The following is a 20,332-nucleotide window of genomic DNA, read 5'->3' on the forward strand; positions in this document are numbered from 1 at the left end:
TAGAAATTCTGAAGAAGTAATTGATACTTTAAAATGTAATGAGAAGAAAAGTTTAACTGTTTTTTCAGTCGATATTAAAGACCTATTTTACTCGTTGCCTCATGCTGGTATTCTTCGTTGTGTTGAAGATGCCATTGACAGGAATGGTGATGTTGCCTTCCAAAATACCTCTGGGATCAGTGTTGCTGGTTTTTTAGAACTGCTGAATGTCTATCTTAATAGCACCCACGCGGAATGGGACCATGGCACCTACCTGCAACGAAAAGGCATTTGTATAGGTTCTTGCATTGCCCCTGCCATAAGCGGTCTGTACCTTGGATCCTGCGACAACACCATGTCCAAAGACTTGGGTGGCCCTGGTATTGTTAAGGTTATTAGATTTGTCGACGACTTTTTAATACTCATTGACGCAGCCGACGGGCAAGATGAAATATTTTTTAATACCATTTTATCAGTTTTAGTCAATATCTTACCCCTTTTAATTTAACGCACGAGTTTCCCGAAGAAAACAGTATAAAATTTCTAGATCTCAGGATCCGTTTTTACCAAGACCACGTTGGCTGGCTTTACGAACCGCGCGCCAAGAAGGCCCTTTTACCATTTAACTCTGCGCATTCGAAGCTTGTTAAGAGCCGTCTTCTGCGGCTCTGCTTCAGCAACGCTCTAGAAAAATTATGCGCTCACTTATAAAAGAAAGTTCTACCAAGCAAGAGGAACGTTTCTCTGCCTCGGGGTATCCAAAACCTTTACTTATTTCAGTGGGTGAATGGTTGGCCGCAAAACTTAAACATGACGCTAAAAATCAAGGACACGCGCAAAACGCTGACGAACCACGTAGTAGGAAAGGGGCAATACCATATTTACACAGGATATCCCATAACATTAAAAAAATTTGAACGCGCGCAAAGGTCGACGTTTTGTTTACCACGCCAAATGAGCTATCGCGCCTCGGTAAGCAGACGAATCCAGTTGGCCAAAAACCAAAAGGGTGCTCGATAAAGCACGAAAACCAGTTGGTACCATGTGCACAAGGCGTGGTGTACTCCTTTCCGACTCGATGTAGCAGGCAATACATAGGCCAAACCGGTCGATGCATAAACTACAGGTTGAGGAGCACAACTATAATGTGCGGCATAAGCAGGGCCACATTGGGCAACACTGTCGCTATTGTGGATGCGCGCCTTCCTTTTCGAAGTGCAAGATTTTGTTCAAGAGCAAGAACCAAACGACTAGGGAAATAGGGGAAGCGCTAGAAATTTACAAAGCCGAAGACGGATGCTTTAGTCAAGCATCAATTACTTTATCGGCAAAAGAGATTGCTTATTAAAGCAAAGCTTTTTACCTCTACCCCCCATAGGTTCTTTCGCGACCGTTGGTGTCACCAGAAAACTCCAGCGAACAAATAAAATAATTTACTGGCATCGCCGGGAATCGAACTTGGAACTAATAGACTAACAAAGCGAGAGCCCGTTTTCTTACCGATTTAGCTACGAGCCCACGCGAAGACCGGGAAAACAAGTGCTGTACTCAACCACATCTCCGGGTATACCCCCTGCGTTCTCGCTGAATGCCACGTGAACGCGTGACGCGACCACTCACGCCCGTATAGCGTCCCTGTGCGCACTTTGCTCATGTGCTAAGAGTTACAAAAATTAATGGAAGCTCACACCAATGCATGGCATCTCACTTCTAGTACGCCAATGTGCTAAAGCCTGTGGCTCCAGTGTTCACGTAAACAAACACAGCTCCTTGTCGTCCCCCCTCACGCCAAAAAAAGAATACATTCAAATACTCCTTGATGGAAGGCCATCACTCCAAACCACACGATCAAGATCCTGGGCGTACATATCGAGGCTAACACCAAGAGTGACATCTCCTTGCAGTGCCTCAAAAACAGCGTTAATCAAATCCTACACATTATCAGGCGAGTTGCCATCAAGAAACGAGCCCTAAAGGAATCCGGTACCTTTCAATAAATTGAAGCTTTTGTCCCCTCAAAAGTCACTTACGTCACCCCCTGTCTTCTTCTCGACAAGGAAGACATAGAGATGCTTTATATAATGATTAGAAAGGCGGTCGAGCAGGCCATTGGTCTTCTCATGAGTGCGTCCACACAGAGGCTGCTTAGCACGGTGCTCCACAGCACGGTGGACGAGCTGATAGAAGGCCATCTTTCTAACAAGAAGGGCCGACTCAGAACTGCGGTGGGTAGCCGCATGCTTCACCAGATTGGCTGGGTAGCCCAGAATGTCACTCCATTTGACGTACTCCCAGACGCTTGGTGGCTAAAACTAGAGATGCTCCCTTTGCTTAGAAATATGAACGCCTCACATGACGAGGGTCACCGAAAAGCACGGGCTCAAGCGCTAAACACCACCCTCGGTGGGGATCATGCAGTTATCTACACAGACGCCTCCAAACATCGAGGGCAGCAATACGCCATCATCGTGGCTACCTCCAGGACCAACCTCCTTGCGTGTACCTCGCTTAGGACCCACGAAATGACGGCAGCAGAAGAGGCAGCCATCACCTTGGCTCTCGCTCAACCAGGGGTTCGGAGGGTAGTCACCGATTCCTAGAAAGCGTACTGGAATTACCAGTCGCGTTGGGTCTCCTGACCTGCACAGCGCGTGCGAAAAAAGCACTCCCCAAACGGTTACATTCAGCTCATCTGGACACCCCCTCACGCTTCAATGGAGGGTCAACGAATACGACCACCCAACAAGCCTGCGCTTTTACCTCCCGTGCTATGGAGCTGCACGAGGACAGTTGCACTCTTCTTACGTTCAGGCAGATAACCCAGCATTATCGCCTTCTGAGACAGACCGTACCTTCGCCTTACCCTGACCTTTCCCGAGAACAACAAACTGCCCTACGGCTCATACAATCCGGGCTCCTTCCCGCAGCCTACGAGTCTTCATTTAATGTATCCAAATCGCTACGACGCTGAATGTAAATTTTGCTCAGAAATAGGAACACTCCGCCCCGTAATTGGGGTGTGCGACTTTAGCCCAGAGCATCCTCCTCTCTTTCCGTCGACAACCCAACAAGAGCAATTGGAGATGCTGCTGTCCAGGCCCTCTCTACCTACCCAGCTTCAGCGGGTGGACAGAACAAAAGCCGCGCGGACTGCACATGGGCCCCACAGAAGAAGGAATCACTCTCCAGGGCTGCACTCTCGGCCGTTCAGAAATCTGAACAGAAGTATTTCTTCCTCTTCCTTCTCCTTCATCTCTGCTGCAAATCTCGTCGCCTCCGTCCGCGGCGCAGAGACGGAGAAGTCAGATCGTCTAACCCCGGGTTGGAGCTTAATTTAATTTTATAAAAAAAGGTTTCCACTCTTGTGCTACCCCAATACAACTCAACCAAACACCGTTCATCCTTTATGCAGTGATTTAACCTTACCAAGAATTCCTTTTTGAAGAAATAAATGGTGTGGTTAAGTGCATTTCACTTCTCTCTGGTGTTGCTATTTGTAGAGCGATGTGAGTGAATTTAAGTGACGTCGCATGGGTAATCGTCATGGGTGCCGTTTACAGCTTTGCTTTCCAACTACATTCACGGGGTGGATTGGCGCGATTTTTTTTTAAGCGCGTGGCTCGGGAAGGAGGCGATAAGATTGTCTAGTGGGGTATCAAATTTATTTTTCCTTGTTTTTGGTTTGCGTCGCGTAGGTTGTCTGTTATCATGTACGCTGTTGTTTAATGTGTGCTTCTTTCAATAAAGCAGTAGTTGCAAGTTAGCGCTTTGTCCTCGGGCATTCTTTGTCCTTCGTCTTTTTTTTTTGCTATACATCTCTTTACTAAGCATTCGGACCCTGGCGCTACCTCTGCAGAAAGATAAACAGCAGTGAAATTATGATTTATTTCGATTGAAGGCATTGCGCTGCCCTAAAACAACTTCAGTAGTTAATGAGGCATGTAAAAGAAATTATAACGCTGCAGAAAAAATTACAGTACTGTCGACAAATCGCAAAGAAATTTGATCGGATTCCTAGCACACTAAGCTGCTCTGATGTGATAGTGATTACTTTCAATAACGCAGGAAGCAGCAGTGTAGGAGGCGCTAGAAAATTGTCCGTGCAAGTGTATTTTCCGCAATGCATAAAAACTTCATACGAAGAGTGAGTGCTGCGACCATTATATTTACGGCTTTTTGAACTGGCTGGCTACAGAAGATAGTATTGCTGCCTTTGCAGTGTTCGTCTACCTCTTGCTTATATTTTAAATGAAATGCTATAGATGACTACGAGCAACCGCAGCCTATAGAAGTCATGCAACATTCGGCGTATAACGGCGTCGAATAGGCGAGGGAGATGTTTGCACGCCTCCATCTTCTTTGGAAAACTATCCAGTCAAGGCAGTTTTGAGGACACCTGATTATGCAGCGAATGCGAGGGTGTCCACTTTCGGAACCTGTCATCTCGTTACCACCGCCATCATGTCTCCTTAGCCAGTTTTCTCCTCACAGTTTGAATAGCTCAGAGCCTTGCCCAATTCCCTTTGCTAGGCGTATACATCAGCATAACTTAAGGCAGCCGCCAAGCGAACCTTACTTTCAAGCAAGCAACGCCCAATTCATTGTGCGTGAACCTGAGGGTAACGTTACGTTAGGCTTAATGTCATGCCAGCAAATACCCCCATTCACATCGCCAAGCAAAGATGACACTTAGCGGATACGTGGTTTGCTGGTCGCTCCAAATTGTTACTAAGGGGCATGCCCGCATTCCTCATGGAATCCTCACCACATGTCCTTAACACACGTTTCTAAGTCGAAGCTGCCAACGCATGGGCTGTGTCTACCGTTAGTTAGCTTAGAGCCTTGGAGCCACTGCTCGGCTATAGCATTCTGGAGGCCCTGTGTCCTCTTCCCATCCGAACCTAAATGTACGCACTTTCTTTTCGTTTTCACCTCAGGTACTTGAAGTTATTGTTACTTGTTCCTTCTGCCACATGTTGTGTCCAAATTATAACTTACGATTACGATGCGTAATTGGCCTACCAAAGTCAAATAATGCTCTCGCAACAAAAACCCGAAGACGCACACCCTCACTCCAGGTGTGTCGTGACCGGCCAAGGCAACCCGCGAAGCCGAGGCAACCGAACTGGGAGCAGTGTGTTAGTAAGATATTACGAAACACCCTGTAACGCATAAATATGCACGAGTGGCACATACAACGATGAATCAGAACACACGCACATGTGCACAATTTCTACGGCGACGGGTAATACCAGATGCACATATTGCTCGATATCGACCACAGAAAAGGCTGACCGCAAAGAAAGGCAGCAGAAAACTCCCGTGTGTTCGACATTTCGGCGCAGGTTAAAAATCCCCAGGTTGCCAAAATTAATCCGGAGCCCTCCACTACTGCGTGCCTCATCGCCTGCGTTGAGTCGGCGCGTTAAATGCGGCAAGCATTCAGTCTAGAAAATAAAGCAGGAACTCTCGCAACTTGTTTCCGCTAAAGAAACGCTGGTGAACCTCTGGCAGCTTCGGTTACACCAAAAATATTTACACGAGCAATAACGTAAACACTATATGTCGCCATGATTTTCTAAGCTCCAGTTGGTGACCATGTTGGGTATAAAAAAAACTGCGCCAGTATTTCGTTACCTGAAAATCACTACTTATCGAGACACACAAGCAACCAACGATTACAGGGCTGGGCCACAGCCCACTAGCAACGGAGATCGCAAGCAGCGCTTTTGTGTCGACCTGGGTGTCCGTCGGTGTTGACGCTGGAGTTGCTGCGGTACTGAAACGTGCGCGGCCTTACAGAGGTCACCCTGTAAAACTGTACGCCAGGGGTGCGCCACAAATTGCGGGAGGCCCTTGTGTGCAAATGAACAGGTTCTTTTTGATGAATGACAAATATTGCCAATGCAATGTTGGTCGTTCACCGACTACATATTGCGCTCAAAAATTAGAAATAAGGGAAGCACTAGACGCTCACTGTGGGCCCCTGACAAACTGCAGCAACAACCTCAGTGGTTTGGCGCTTGCAATTACATTTACGATGTAGAGCGATATTTCCTACCGTTTGAAACATCATTTCGCGCTACCCCAGCATTCAAGCTTGTGTTATTGCCAGAATTTGTAGATAATGAAGCGCTTGTACTAATTCAGGCAAAGCCAGACGGGAACGAACATGCTCGCAATCGCCTCAATGCTACTCTGCTGATGTGCGAAATTGTCGAAACTGCTTGTGTGGAAGAGAAATTGTGGAAGAAAAAACGGCGTTTCTACACGGACATTTTGTTGAAAAAAAAATGCGCTGAAATGGAAGACGAAAACTGGAAACATGGCCGGCACACTTTATGAGATGCAGCATTCTAAATTTTTTGAAGTTTTTATTAATAATTTTTTTTCTCAATAAACGTTTTGCCTCCTGCTCCTGTATACAAAGTTTACGAATCGATTTCTTGGGTTTGGAGGGTCTTGTTTATATTTTATTTCCGAAGTTTTACTAATAAGGACTATCTATGAGACTTCTCGCGAACTGTTCTAGACATTTTAAAGCAGAAGGGCTTCGGTGCACGGGGTTGAAAAGGCCGACCAGAAATGCTTCGCAAAAAAACGTATAGGGCCGTGTGGCCGTGTATAGGGCCGTGTGTTTTTGTATAGGGCCGTGTGGCCGTGTATAGGGCCGTGTGTTTTTGTTTTTCGCTTCCACAGCTACTGGCGTGTGATGTCGCTGGTCGTGTTCCTCTGCTGGGTAGGCAGACGATCGTACGCTTTCGTCCACACCTTGCTACCAGACTTCAGCGACAAGCAAGTAACTCACTTTCGTTCGTGTCCAAGTGCCGGAAAATGGTGGAGAGCTAGAGATATTGTGCTAGACATGCAGCCCCTCGGTACACCTCAGTGTACCAAGTGTACGTACACCTCAGTGTACGTTTTTTGCAAACAAGTTCAAGACGACTGGTGCTACTGGTTTAATTCGAAACATGATAAAAACGACGCGCGTTCGCTACTGCAAAGCTAAGATTCTGTTATAATCATTGTTATAACAAAATTATAAAGAAGAAGTAAAAGAATAGCTGAGTACTATACTTGTGTTTCTATATTTGTGTTTCGGCTAAGTAGCATGAAGCGTAACTATGGGGATAAGATTTCTTGCTTAATTGATTGCACATTTAGAATTTCTGTGTCTGCTTTGCTCTTAATTATTTTTTGTTTGACTTACTTTTTCTTTATTTTTTTCTGTTACTCCATTTTAAATTTGGTAATTTTATGTTTAGAAAGTTGCGCAACGACAGTAAGTAAGGCTAGACTAGAGGGACACTGCCACAGCGTCTTGCCCTTCTGTTTTGGTGCCATGTCGTTCAGCTTCGACACGCTGGTGTTGGACTTGAGCATGGTGCTGGTGTCGCTGGCGCTGCCGGTGTCATCGAGCAGCGTGCTGCACTCTCCGGCGCGCGAGTACGGCCGCCTATGGTTCCGTCTGCCCTGGATGGCCCTGCTGGCGTTCGGCTGCAGCGGGTGCGTGGCCGACGCAGTGCGCAGCTCGTGCATGGTGCCCTGGCTGATCCAGTACGCGCCCCGCAGCGCCCAGTACAAGTTCGTCACCCAGATCCTCTTCACCGTGGGCGCCGCGCTGCTCACCGAGCTCGTCGGCCAGACGGCCACCATGTCGCTCATGCTGCCCGTCGTCACCGAGTTTGTGAGTGCCTCATGAGATGCCCGGCAGTGAGGAACCGAGCAAAAGCAATTCAGAAGGTTGCCATACGGTTTTATAGCAAAGGTATAGGTGTGTGACTCCTCCTGATTTGTTTCTTGTTGTGGTCAGTTAGCGCAATACGCTTTCCGGAATACCCTCCTGCTTCGCTGCTGGTGCGCTGCTGTCAATAGAAAAGTACATTATGTTGAAAAAAAAAAATCAGCGTGCAATTGACTGCTAAACGGAGTACGATTACGCCGCGTTTCCTTATTTCTCAATGTTAGCTGGTTCACCCTGGAGTCCACACTACGGAATTCCCGTCAACGAATAAAAATGGGCTGTAGCTCGGGTTTTATCGTCACTATATCCCGAAGTGAATTATGTGATGTTCGACAGGTCAAATGAATAAATAAACGCCGGAAGTTTTGTTTTATAGCAGCAGGTGCCATGGACAACTGTCAGTCTCAGTTTTATTACAAATAACTTGAAGCCAGCGTTCCCAAACCTTTTCCAGTAGCACCACAAAGCCACCGCGGAACTGACGTGATAGCTTTTAAACCAAACCTTTGTAGCTGTACAGCCCCTAGAGTTCTGTCGGGACCTTTGGTGTCAACAGAATACTCCAGCGAACAAATAAAATAAATTACTGGCACCGCTCGAATCTTACCTGAAACGAATAGAGAAAGGAGCAAGAGCCCGTTGTGTTACAGGCGTAGCTACCAGTCCAGCCCGAGACGGAGCAGACAGACGGTGCACTCACCGAGCAGATCTGCTGGTTTACCCCTTGCGTTTTTGCTGAATGCCACGTGATAGCGTCACGTGACCTCTCTCGCAGCTGCGCGCTGTACCCACCGGTCGTGAAGCGACTGTGCTTGCATTGCGCATGCGCTAGGAAATATTGACAGTTAAAAGGATCTCACATCAACGCATGGCAGCGCATTTCTCTTCCGTCTCTGCCGCCAATCCCGTTGCCCCGATCGGCTGCGTAGATACGGAGAAGTGCGATCGTCTATCACCGGGTTTGAGCTTCACTTAATTTTATATAAAAATGTTCCCACTCATGTGCTTCAGCAATACAGCTCAACTAAAAAGCATTCATTTATCATGCATTGATTTAAGCTTAGCAAAGAATATCTTGAAGGTAACTTCTTAATTTCTACTAATATGTCCTTAACACGCGTCTGTTCCCTGACCCACTCTGCTCTCTTCTTGGCCCTTAATGTTACACCTATCATCTTACGCTCCATTGCTCGCTGAGTCGTCTTCAATTAAAGTTGAACCCTCTTAGTGAGCCTCCACGTTTCTGCCCCGTAGGTGAGTACCGGTAAGGAGCAGCTGTCATACACTTTGTTCTTGAGGGAGAATGGTAGGCTGCCATTCATTATATGAGAACGCCTGCCGAACACACTTCACCCCATTCTTATCATTGTAATCATCTCTGCCTCATGGGCCGTCTTAATTAGTAAGGGAGAGACACGAACTTAACAAGTACAGTATAAAAACTACAAAACAATTTGACTGCCTGGGATTTGAACCCATCTAGAATGCTTTCAAAGTGTTTCCACGCTTGCACAGTGCTTCCTATGACTGAGCTACGGGAACATGCAGGGCCACTTCAATAAAACATGCATGAATCGGAGGCCTACCCCGTCATGTTCTACATTGCGGTTTACTGGTTGAATATCGGCGTCCTGAGATGCTAGTCTGAGCATTTCTTCAAATGCTCCCCCCCCCCCCGCAAGTATCTTATCACCAGCGAACGCATTCCTTCAGTTAGCATAGGAGATTGCAACTGCGTGCTCATCTCACGCACTCTCAGTTCACCCTGTCGCGAAAGGGCTTTGTAAGGTCCACTTACGAGATCAGCGGCCAGGCGCCCGGGCTGCGCGTGAGAACCCGCCACTCTGTCTGGGGGCTCAGCACCGTGAACTCTACGCCGCAGCCGTCGCCAATTCGTCACCGCACGGGAGACGGATTGTCTGGCCCACCGAATACCACGGGGATAATCCCCAATTGAGAAAGCAGACGGCGCCGCCAGATTCCGAAAAGTGTCGACGTGACGCGCGGAGGTGGTGGAATTACCGGCGTCGAAGCGCGCGCAGCGCGAGACATAAAGCTAAAGGGCTATAATATAAAATAAAATAGCCCAACCCGTACCACATACGTATCACGGGTGACGCCAATTCAAAATAAACAAACTGGACCGAAGTCAACTAGAGTTTTGAAGAGAAGGAAAAACCCACCGAAGTGGAAAATAAAAGGGAAAAATGCTACACAGCGACACCACAGCCAGGAGAGCGGGCCCGGGGAGACTCCCCTGATCTCCCCTGGGACGGTAGCAGGAAAGGTTGGGATGAGGGATGCGGATGGTGGTAATAAGGAACGGGTTATGGGAACGTGGGTGGGAATGGGGACAGCGAGGTTTTTGTTCTAATCCTTAGATGTCTGACTCCTAAAATAGGCCTGAAAACTCAGGATGGGCGTCAGACGGTTCCAATTGGAATTCAGCGGACCCCACTATAGGTTCCAAAAATCTGAGCTCCGACAGCGAAGAACAGGGAGAACCTGCGACGGAGTGACGACACCTAATCTCTGGACCCCTTTCACAACCAGCCCCCCGGCTAACACCCACCAGGTCCCCCGAGTACTCAAGAGACACCTGCCCAGCCTACATAGGTACTAATCCCCCTCGTCTCAACGGTTTCGGATACTGGTAAAGGTAACTGTCCGACAGACGGGGTAAACTGTACCCTGTACGCATCCGTCGATCCTATGTGCACCTGAATCACCTATCTCCATAGGAAGGCCTATGTGACTTATAGGGTTTCGGTGGACCTCTTATGTGCTCCTATGCCAACCACTCACCCACCAGGAAACCCTCCCCATACGGGCAGCAGTCATCAGGTGGAAGGAGTAATCCTTATAGAGTACGACCAGCCCTACTCCCGATACTGAGGACGAGAAGCTTCGCTAAGAAGTGAGCCAATCACTCTTTCCTCGGTCCTAGCAAGTGCGCGCCTCCTAGACTGGTCGCTACTAAAGGCCAGAGACATTGGCCGTCATGAGCACCTATCGAAGGCTCTGGATTCTGTTTTCCAGGAACCTTCGTGTCGGCAGCGAGCAGTCGTGCCCGCGTGGGGTGACTGCGGCGGACCCTTAATAAGGGATCCTTTTTCACCGCTTTTAAGCCAAGTTCCCAGAGCCAACCTCGGTAGCCACCCAGGCTGCCCGGGCCTGCCTCCGCGTCCAGCATCGGCTCTGGGGCAAGGAACTGGCCCATACAGTTCCAGGGAGTCGCTGCCACTCCCTTGGGGTTTTGCATCCCCGGGTGAGACCTGGCACCCACCCACCGCTGCCGTTGGCAACTGACCAAAGCTAGGCAGCCGAAACCGCCTTCGCCCAGCCAGCTGGCGGGGGGGACCACGAGTAGGTGGTCCCCCCCCCCCCCCCCCCCGCGCGAGACACCATTGTTAACGCGCCCCGGGCGGCACGGTGCACTGTCGCCGCCTTTCGCTCTCACCCCGCGGGGTCGCGCGTACCTGCTCATCCGCGAGCGTGCCATTGACCCGAAGATGGCGGCGCCTCATTGAATATTCCGTAGCGCGTTGAGTGACACCTGTCCACGTGAATTTGGGCACTCCCGCACGCGTGTACGAACGCTACAGGGGCGTTACCGAGAGATTGTGATCTCGAGGTGTTATAAGGCCGAACTTGGCCGTTAGAAATTGTTCTTGTCTGAGCGCCGAGCTGGGCAGTTCCCGGAGGGACAAGGAGTCTCGACCGTTGAAGCTAGGTTGGGATTTGTGAGCCCCCTAGGCTAGAGGTTAAGATCGCGTCGGAGGTTTAGGGTACAGCGCCGTACCGGGCAACTAGACGGATCTTGCGGCGAGACAGAGTCTCGGCCGTCGCTTATCGAGCGGTTTGTGTACGCTCCGAGGATAGCAGAGTCAGACGAAGTTGAGGCGCTCGAGTGTTTTGTGCGCACTTGGAGCTAGCGTCTAGCTGAAGTTTGAAGTTTTTCTTTTCATTAGTCATGTACCCAGTTTTCCTACTGTAAATAGCTGTATATAAGCTCTTCGTTTCATTTAATCAACCCCAACGCCTCGAGTTCGTCAATTCGACCGCCATCTCCAAGAACTTCAACACCATCGCCCTGCCAGCCTCCTGCCAAATCAACCGGAGCCCGGGCGATTGGGTTCCTGATCGACACCGGACTTCGGGGAAACGAACTAAAACCATCTTTACTGGCTTCTTGTACCTTGGTTCTATGGTATTCGCAAAATGTTTTGGTTGATTTTAATTCCGAAAGTGTAAACCTTCTCCTGTTCCAAGGTGACCTCAGATTTTTTACAATCGTGCCAGCTGCACACGCATACAAGCTTGAGCTGTATTAACGTAAAATCAGCAAAGCATCTTTAAAGAAAAGACAGACTACATGTGTGGCGTGTGGAGTTATTGTTACTTCACTGACCTTACTAAACTTAGCCCCTTCTGCGTACTCACGAAATAGAGCCAGAGTCCTGACAGCAGAAATCATTTATAGGCCCAGTTTTCGCTTCACAATGAATTTTCAATGGCCTAACAGCGGGTCGATTATACAAGTTGTTTGGTGTGCAAAATTTAACAGCAAGTCTAAGCTAGTATATGAAAACTTCATGCGTCACGAAAATATTGAAAAATCAGCAAGAAAGATGAAGAAAAGGAATACCACTTTTGAATTGATTTTTCTTTCAAACGAGTGCGAATGAGTGCTATCATCTAAACAGTTGCTAGCACACTGACTGGATCAAAGATGCTTAGTGCATATTCAATTTTCTAAAGCCCCTGAATACTGAAGTGTCTTGAATACAAATATACTAGTCACTCACTTACAGTTCTATATTAACATTAATATTGTATTCATTGCGTAAAAACAGGTGTCCTCGTTTCATACATTTTTCTGTACGATTTGTGTTGTCCAAATGCCAAATGTTGACATCAGGCTTGTCTCTCAACAGGTATTATACAGCTTAACTAAAAAATGCAAAGAGAAAAGCAGTTTTTATTGTTTTTTGCCGTTTTAGTTGCAGCTACATGGTCCAGTAGGGGCAATACTCACTTCTGCTGGAGAGGCAACTTGCTTAAAAGTTGCAGTTTTCCTTGTACGCCACAGGCTGCTTTGCCTCAAGATTTTTCGAAATATTGAGGCAAAAGAAAATTCCCTCAGAAAATATTGAATTTATCCCGGACAGGCACACACTGTTTCAATTATACTGCAGATACCCCCACCCATTTCTCTCATGGTGTAACATCAAGAGCTAATTTGTAACAGCCTGCTTCATCAAGTATGGTTATCTGTCATAACACAGCTGGTCGTACAGGAAAGTCTTTCACTGGGTCATAACAGTTTTCTTTTTTTGCAGTAGTGGTAAAATGGGCGACTCAGATACAGTCATCCGCACACCGACACCTTAATATTCTGTATCACCGTTCTGACAAGCGTGATTATTGCATAACATAATTTTTAGCAGCAACTGCTACGTATGCAGTGTTATTAGCTAACTTAAACATCGCTAATCGCACCAAAATGACTCATGATTGAACGTCTAAAAAACAGTTGAAATTAAAACGTTATTATTTCAAACTTGGCAGCACTGGAGGCCATGCACACCTGCCTTAGTTAATGCTAACATGAGTGTAGAAGTGTCCATCAAGCAAAGCCGCAGTACCACTTTTTTTAATGCGGAGCATTTCTTAGGCTCGCGATGTCACTCGTCGATGTTGTCGGCGCCGTCCACACGCTCACTGCGCATGCGCATCGCGTCGAGGCGCAGGTGCGCGTCTCTCCCCCGTACCCTCCTCGCTCTCAACAACAAGTGCGGCGGTTCGGGAGGAGCGCGTGTACCCCGTGCGCTCCGTCGCTCTCAACAACAGCTGCGGCGGTGCGGGGGGAGCGCGGCTGTGCGCGCATGCGTCGTAGCTACCCGTGCGCTGCGTCGCGCTCAACAGTAACGGCGACAGGGCGTGTACACGTGATAACGGCGTGGTGGGTGCATGGAAAGTTCGCGCGCTTGTGTACGGAAGTGTGCGCATGCGCGTCTCTCCCCCGTACTCCTCTCCCTCGAACGCGGGCGGTGTGTATATAAGCGGCGGAGCGCGCGTTCGGAATTCAGTCAAGGGCGTCTTTGCTTGGCTTTCGCTTGACTTGACGATTTGCTTGACGGCACCAAGCAATAAAGACAGACTTTAATTTTACACTCCTTTTCTTCGCTTCTCCTTCATTCAATAAATAAGAATAATAAAGACGAAATAACAATTAAGCATTCCCAAACCATACCCAATTACGCAACATTTACGCGATACCCCCACCACTCTGCGACGCATTTACTCGAGTTCCCCCCGTGGGAAGATGCGGGCGGGTTTTTTGTGGCTGCATGCTCCGTCAGATGGCTCATGTAATATTTGTGTATGATCTTACTCTTTATTATGACAAAGTTACTACCAACAAAACGTGTGCATTTCTGAAAAAATGATCTCCCTTTGTATGCCCGGCAGACGTCATGCTGAGGCGAACTCGGTTCTCTTCGATAGTGGCATGACAAATTTGTTGTTTTAAATTACTTGGCCTTATCTGACCACTGGCAGGCCCCAATTGTTTACCGACCCCTCATTATCATTCGAAAGTGAATAAAAAGTTCGGGTTCGAACCAAGTTGCCGCGGTGGTCCACTCTATTGCATTTATTCGTTGAATAGGCTCACGGCACCTTTTACATATTCATGTGCGGCTCTGTCCAGAAGTGTGGAGAAACGCAGGCGGGTTGCGTTCCCTATATCGTCTTGCTCGACGCTTTCTTTGAAATATCAGCACCCTCTTTCCCGATCTCCTCCACCTTCCTTCCGGCTTCCCTCTGAGAGCGCGGATTTTCGCCAGCACGAAGTAACCCCAACGTTGCTTTGAAACGACGCCGCGCGCGACGAATGACGTTATCTCGAATGCCCTGTTACAAACCTGCCTACAAAAGAATGCGAATGCATACCCCCAAAACCCAAAAAGTAAAATAAAATAAAATAAATTCAGTGTGGGTGTTTTTTTTTTTTTTGCCTGTGTTGCGTGCGGCATAGGGAATTCACCCGTAACCCTATTCAAAACGTTTGAAAAACGCATCCAGGGATGACAGAAAATTACCAGCTGCCTGTACACAGCTGTCGCCGTATCCAAACGCTGTCAGCGGCAGTTCCTCGTGTGAGAGGAGCACTTGAATATGTTTTTACCAATTCGCATTACTCGCCCTCCTCAAATAAGAAACGAAAACGATGGCTTAAGGCGAGGTTTGAAGCTCCGGCAGCGCCGCGTCACCGCGCCGCTTTGGGTTGTTTGCACCAGCGTCTCTTGATTACACCCTGGCTTCGCGGTCGTGATCTTGCCGGCAGGGCAAGTTGAGTCGCTGCAACCGGGTGCGTTGGCGCGCTGGCACGAGACTTTAAATCGTGGATATCTGCGCGAGCAAGTGGAGCAGAGTAACATTGCAACTGCGGCGAGCACTTCTTCTCTGTTAGCAGCAGAGAGTGGCAACAGCTATCACCAAAATAAACACATTGAAATGACGCGGCCGCGCTATCTGCCTGTGTTCGCGGTGGCTCAAGTATCTGTCCGGGTATACGTACGGTATCGGTTTTGTAGCTGCACGCAGCCGTCGCGTCCTGCTCACTCGTTCTAATTAGCATTAAGCCACAGTTGAAGTGCTCATGCATTTAGTTCTAATACACAAATAGAACACAACACTAACATGGCGCCCGTCCGCTTCACACGGTTACCACATCTGAGAGTTTTTTGCTGGCTTGGGAGCAAACCCAGCCAGGAACTCCATTAAATAAGAGGGGGAGGTAAATAAGTTCTACATTCACTTTTCTACTGCTCGTATTGGCTACTAGAATGAAATGTACTTTATCCAAATTTCTACGTAATACCTGGGCAGTTCATTTTTTTTTTCTCTGGGGAGTTCCTAAGGCACATCGCTTGTTAAAACTCCACTTCCGGCTAGTTTACGCTTGCAGTGTGGTGGAAAGGCAATGCGGCGAATTTCTTCTCTTCAAGGTGCCCTTATAATCCTTCCGTCACTTTGCTTAAATCGTCACGGCAGAAGACGGTTGCAAACAAAGTATGCTTTTGTGGGATGGAAGCGTGACTATGGCATGTACCGCGCAGGCCTCTACCGTGCCTTCGAACCCGCTCTACTTCGCAATCCCGGTGACGGTGGCGGCGTCCTCAACGCTGATTTTTCCAACTTCGTCGTTCGCTGTTGCCTACCTGTACGACCACCTGGACGTCGGGCCTTGGGATTTAATAGTACGAGGCTGTCATTACGCCATTCTCTTTTTGATAGGGTACGTCCTCACTTGCGGCGCGCGCGGGTGCACCACCGCCGATTCCTCTGCCGCGCAAGGATGGGTCGGTGACCCATTTTTCGGCAAGGTGCTTTGCGCCAAACTCAACGAGCCAATCAGCAGCGCCCGGTTCACGTGTGCTGCGAGGTCAGTACCCTCCCCGGGAAGTTCTTCGGCGCGCAGTGCGCAGACCCGTTCCTCCTGTGCTCCCCCGTCGGAGAAGGTTAGGACCGCTTCCCTCGGCCGCTGCTGTCGCTTTTGGGCAAGCGCACTCGCAGTAGTGTGGCCTTCAAAAAGCGGTGGAGTTTCTAAACGCGCGGCACGAGATTATTTTCGCAAGTGAGGACGTACCTATACGCTGACTATTGCGTATAGAGGCTTTGAAAAGAGCATATTTTCTCGTTTAGCCTACTAACATACATTTGATTGGTTACTTAGGCCAGGATGTTAGGAAACGCTACGACACGTACTTTAGCACGTTAGATGACCCGAAGTGGAACCCAACCTCTGGAAAAGGAAGCCCCATGTTACTTTAGCACGTTAGATGACCCGAAGTGGAACCCAACCTCTGGAAAAGGAAGCCCCATGTTTTTTTTTTAATTACGTTTTTACTTCGACCAGGATGCTAGAAAGCCGAGGACACGCCCTTTAGCACGTTAGATGACGCGAAGTGGAGCACATTGCCAGCAAAAGAAACAATCAAGGCAATTGCTATAGACACGAAACAAGGAATTAGGGTAATTGATCATATTTGACACGTAATGATAAACAACACTATTCATACTCTTCGTTCATTACGATGCCACATATTTTGTTGCACTGCAATGCCTTGTTCTCTGAGGCAGTGTGCTTTGTGTATTTTCTTATGACCGAGTTTTTCCTGTTAAGTTGAACTGCTGTCATTCCAATGTTTTCGTGAGTAACATCCCTACTAGATTGGTGATGTTTTGTCATGCTGCAGTACTTTTTGTTTATTAGTGTATCATATTTTGGATTGCTGGGAGCCGAAACTAATGGTTTTCTTTGTCTGCAACCTCAGACACGAATTCGGCCACCGTTTTAGGGGGGTTGCGGACAAGGCAACCAAGAAGTTCTTTTTTACTCCTCGCATGACAAACGTCAGTTTCTTTTCTTCCGTAATTTCAGTGTTGGCGTGATGAAATAGACGGTTCATTTCCTCAACGAAGATCACGACACCTTCGTTGGGGTGTTGCGTTTGAGTTTCAAGCAAAAGCCCCACTCTTTCTTTTCTCACCACGGTCATTAAGGTCTGAAGGAACTCGCTTTCGAATTGCGTCCAGTCTGTCTCATGGTTCTCCAACCAAGTTCGAGCTGCTTCTTCCATGTAAAAAAACCCATGCCGGACAGTTTCCTCATTGTCCCTCCTGTTGAAGCTCCGGACGCGCTCCATCTTCACCAACCATTCATCTGGATCTTCCGCGGCTCCCTGGAACGATGGCGGTTCCCGGGCCTGCTGCAGCACGATTGGCGACGTTGCTGCTTGCACCATGGTGGTGGTTGTAATGGTTTTTCTCTTAGGCCTTTCTGGCAGGGGGCCGAACTCGGGCGTCAAACCTTGCAGTCGGCGGCTGACTCTAGTTGGACTTGCTTCGCGGCTTGCAGAGGTCAAGGGTGCGTACCCAGCACCTCGATCAGACGCCACGATGCCAAAGACGACGCAGTTTATTGTTTACAAGTTTATTAGAGAGAATTTGTGCTCCCCTAACAACTCAAAGAATACACAGGCGGCGAAGCCGCAGTCAACAAAGTGACGTGGGTAGGCGAGTGTCGGCGAATCGAATGCCGTGGCGTCTGCTCTGCGGACATTTATCTTGCGGCGCGGGTGTTTCTCGAACCGTCGAATTACTTCGAGAACACAGCAGATAAAAGAAGATGAAATAGATAAAAGATAAAAGGCTGCTGGCGTTAGGGGAAATATCCTTCCTATCAAATGAGATAATCCGTGCGGCATGCGACGGAATGGAACATGCGCTTCACGGCGGGCACAGATAACAGAGCCTCGGCGCAGCCGGGTGATAAAAGCAAAAATATAAATAAAAAAATCCAATGCATCGATCACGGCAATATACACCCATCACTCATATCCCTTATATGCAATTATGTGATGGTCATGTTTCGTTGTGGTAGGTCTTTTTTTTTGTCTTTTTTTTCCTCTGAAGCCAACCAGCGGTGTCTCTCATGGCTCAGTTCTCGGGTCACATCTGTTCTCAATCTTTATAAATGATATCTTTAAAGATTGTAATTTCTTTTTATTATGCCGATGATGTCAAAATATCCAAATCTACTTCGAACACTGCCAGTTGTTCTGCTCATCGGCGAGAAATCTCGTCGTTTTCGCATTGGTTCTCCCGCAACAAGTCCCCATCAGCACTTCTAAAACTGAGGCAATGACATACACAAGAAAAACTGACATCTTGTTCTACCCCATCAACGGAGAATTACTTCTACATGTGCCGGAGGTTAAGGACGTAGACATTTGTTCCGACAGTAAACTGAGCTTCTCCCTGTATATACAGGTAAATTATTACTCGTAGAGCTCTTCGATCGCTTGTTGTTGCGTGTCGTATAACTAAGGTTATGCGGAGTCGAATTCTCTTCTCAAGCTCTAATCAACGATATGTCGTCCTCAGATTGAGTATGCATCTCTAGTTTGGAATAGTACATGCAAAACAAACCATAGCATTATCGAAAGAACCCGAAATAAGTTTATATCTTTAAACATCACTTCGCCGATAGCGATAAATGTAATAGGGAATAACCGTCTCCGTTGACGCTATCATGGCTAACCTCCAGGCAGAATAGGACTGTTCTTCTCTTCCTATTTAAACTTATTCATGGCATAGTGTGTTACGGTGAGCTGCTACAGCATGTTCCTCTTTACGTGTCACAAAAGTTGGCCAGAAAACATAACTTTTACAATGTCAAATGTATGCGTGACCTGTCCCTCGTGGTCTGATTGCAATGCACGTATACGCGGATTACCTGTATATATTTGTATTGGCGTAGCTCCCAACTTTATTTATTTTTTATTGTTCTTTTACCCTGTTCTTTATGGTATTGAGGAGGAGGATATAATTTATTGACAGCATCGTAATGTGGTGTGGGGCCCTCAGTCCAGGACTTCATTGGAGACACCTGCCGCCCCGGCGCTTTCCACCAGCCTAAGCTAGGAATCCAGACCGGAGCTGGACAGCTCATTCTCCCACGGCTCACGGGTAGGGTACGCTATTCTTTAAATTTTGGGCTTTGCGGAACACCACAATACCATTTGGTACAGGGTGCCCGGGGCAGCGCAAAATGTGCGCTGAGGGAAGTACTGCGTTGGATGAAGCAAGTGAAGTTTTGTCGGATGAGAGAAGGTATTTGTTTGGAGGAGCAGGACGAAGTGCTCCTGCCTTTTGGTTAGAAATTCATGAGCGGGGGATAGATAATTCTTTGGCACTTATAGCACCCCGTTATGCATTGATATGTAACCAAAGGTCACGCAGTTTCTGACTTACGCCCTCGTGTCGCCTGGCGGGATAGATCTCGGACGATGTCGTGAGCGGTCGTGTGGCCCTGGAGGGTTGAGTGGGCTGGCGTCCAAACAATCTTCGCTTTTCTTTCGGGTGACTTTTGCAGCAGGATGTCCAGAGCCGTCTTGGAAATTCTACCACGAAAGAAGTTTCGGCAAGTCAGTTGCGGGTCCGTAATAACGGTATCCGCATTCGTGTGGGAGATGGCCAGAGCAATGGCCGCTTCCTCCGCCTGTGTAGTGGTTGTGAAGGGCAAGGTGATGCTGGTGAGGTGGTTCACCGTTGAAGTAACCACGGTGGTCATTGCTCCACTTCTGGTGTAGTTGGTGGCGTCGGCGTAAACCGTGCGGTCACAATGTTTATTTTTGGGGGGGAGGTAAGTCGCGTAATTGCTGGAATTTTTCTTCGGGGGATGCCATTCCCAGTCTGGTGAGGAGACTCCTCCCGCAAGGTGTCGTGTTTAGCCGCAGACGCTGGCTGGCGAGGTGGGCCTCGACTAGTTCAGCGGTGGTGTTATGTAGGCCCAATTTCAAAAGCCTGTCGGTCGAGGTACTAATAGGGAGCCTCACAGCATGCTTATAGGTTTTCCGGATCATGGTGTCAATCTTGGCCAAGTCGCCCTTGCTTAATATGGCATAGGGAATATCGTAGGTAATGCGTGAGATGACGAAGGCCTCTACCAGACGAAGGGTGTCCGCTTCCTTCATTCCCCCCGCTTTGGTGGTTATACTTCGGAGCATGTGGGTAATTTGTCCCGTTGTGTGACTG

At 48.2% G+C, this 20,332-nt stretch overlaps 1 protein-coding gene across 1 annotated transcript in view; it reads left to right on the forward strand.

Annotated features, from left to right (window-relative positions):
- LOC144166962 (uncharacterized) overlaps window positions 1-20,332 on the forward strand; it is a 126,844-nt gene that overhangs the window by 98,257 nt on the left and 8,255 nt on the right. Inside the window, exons 11-13 of the mRNA XM_077696396.1 lie at window positions 6,679-6,778; window positions 7,333-7,666; window positions 15,850-15,969. Coding sequence (XP_077552522.1) covers window positions 6,679-6,778; window positions 7,333-7,666; window positions 15,850-15,969 — 554 coding nt within the window. The remainder of the gene's footprint in view (window positions 1-6,678; window positions 6,779-7,332; window positions 7,667-15,849; window positions 15,970-20,332) is intronic.

The sequence above is a fragment of the Haemaphysalis longicornis genome, unplaced genomic scaffold (assembly GCF_048455015.1).
Source record: "Haemaphysalis longicornis isolate Haplotype H1 unplaced genomic scaffold, Haemaphysalis longicornis Haplotype H1 scaffold_2, whole genome shotgun sequence".
Classification (NCBI taxonomy): domain Eukaryota; kingdom Metazoa; phylum Arthropoda; class Arachnida; order Ixodida; family Ixodidae; genus Haemaphysalis; species Haemaphysalis longicornis.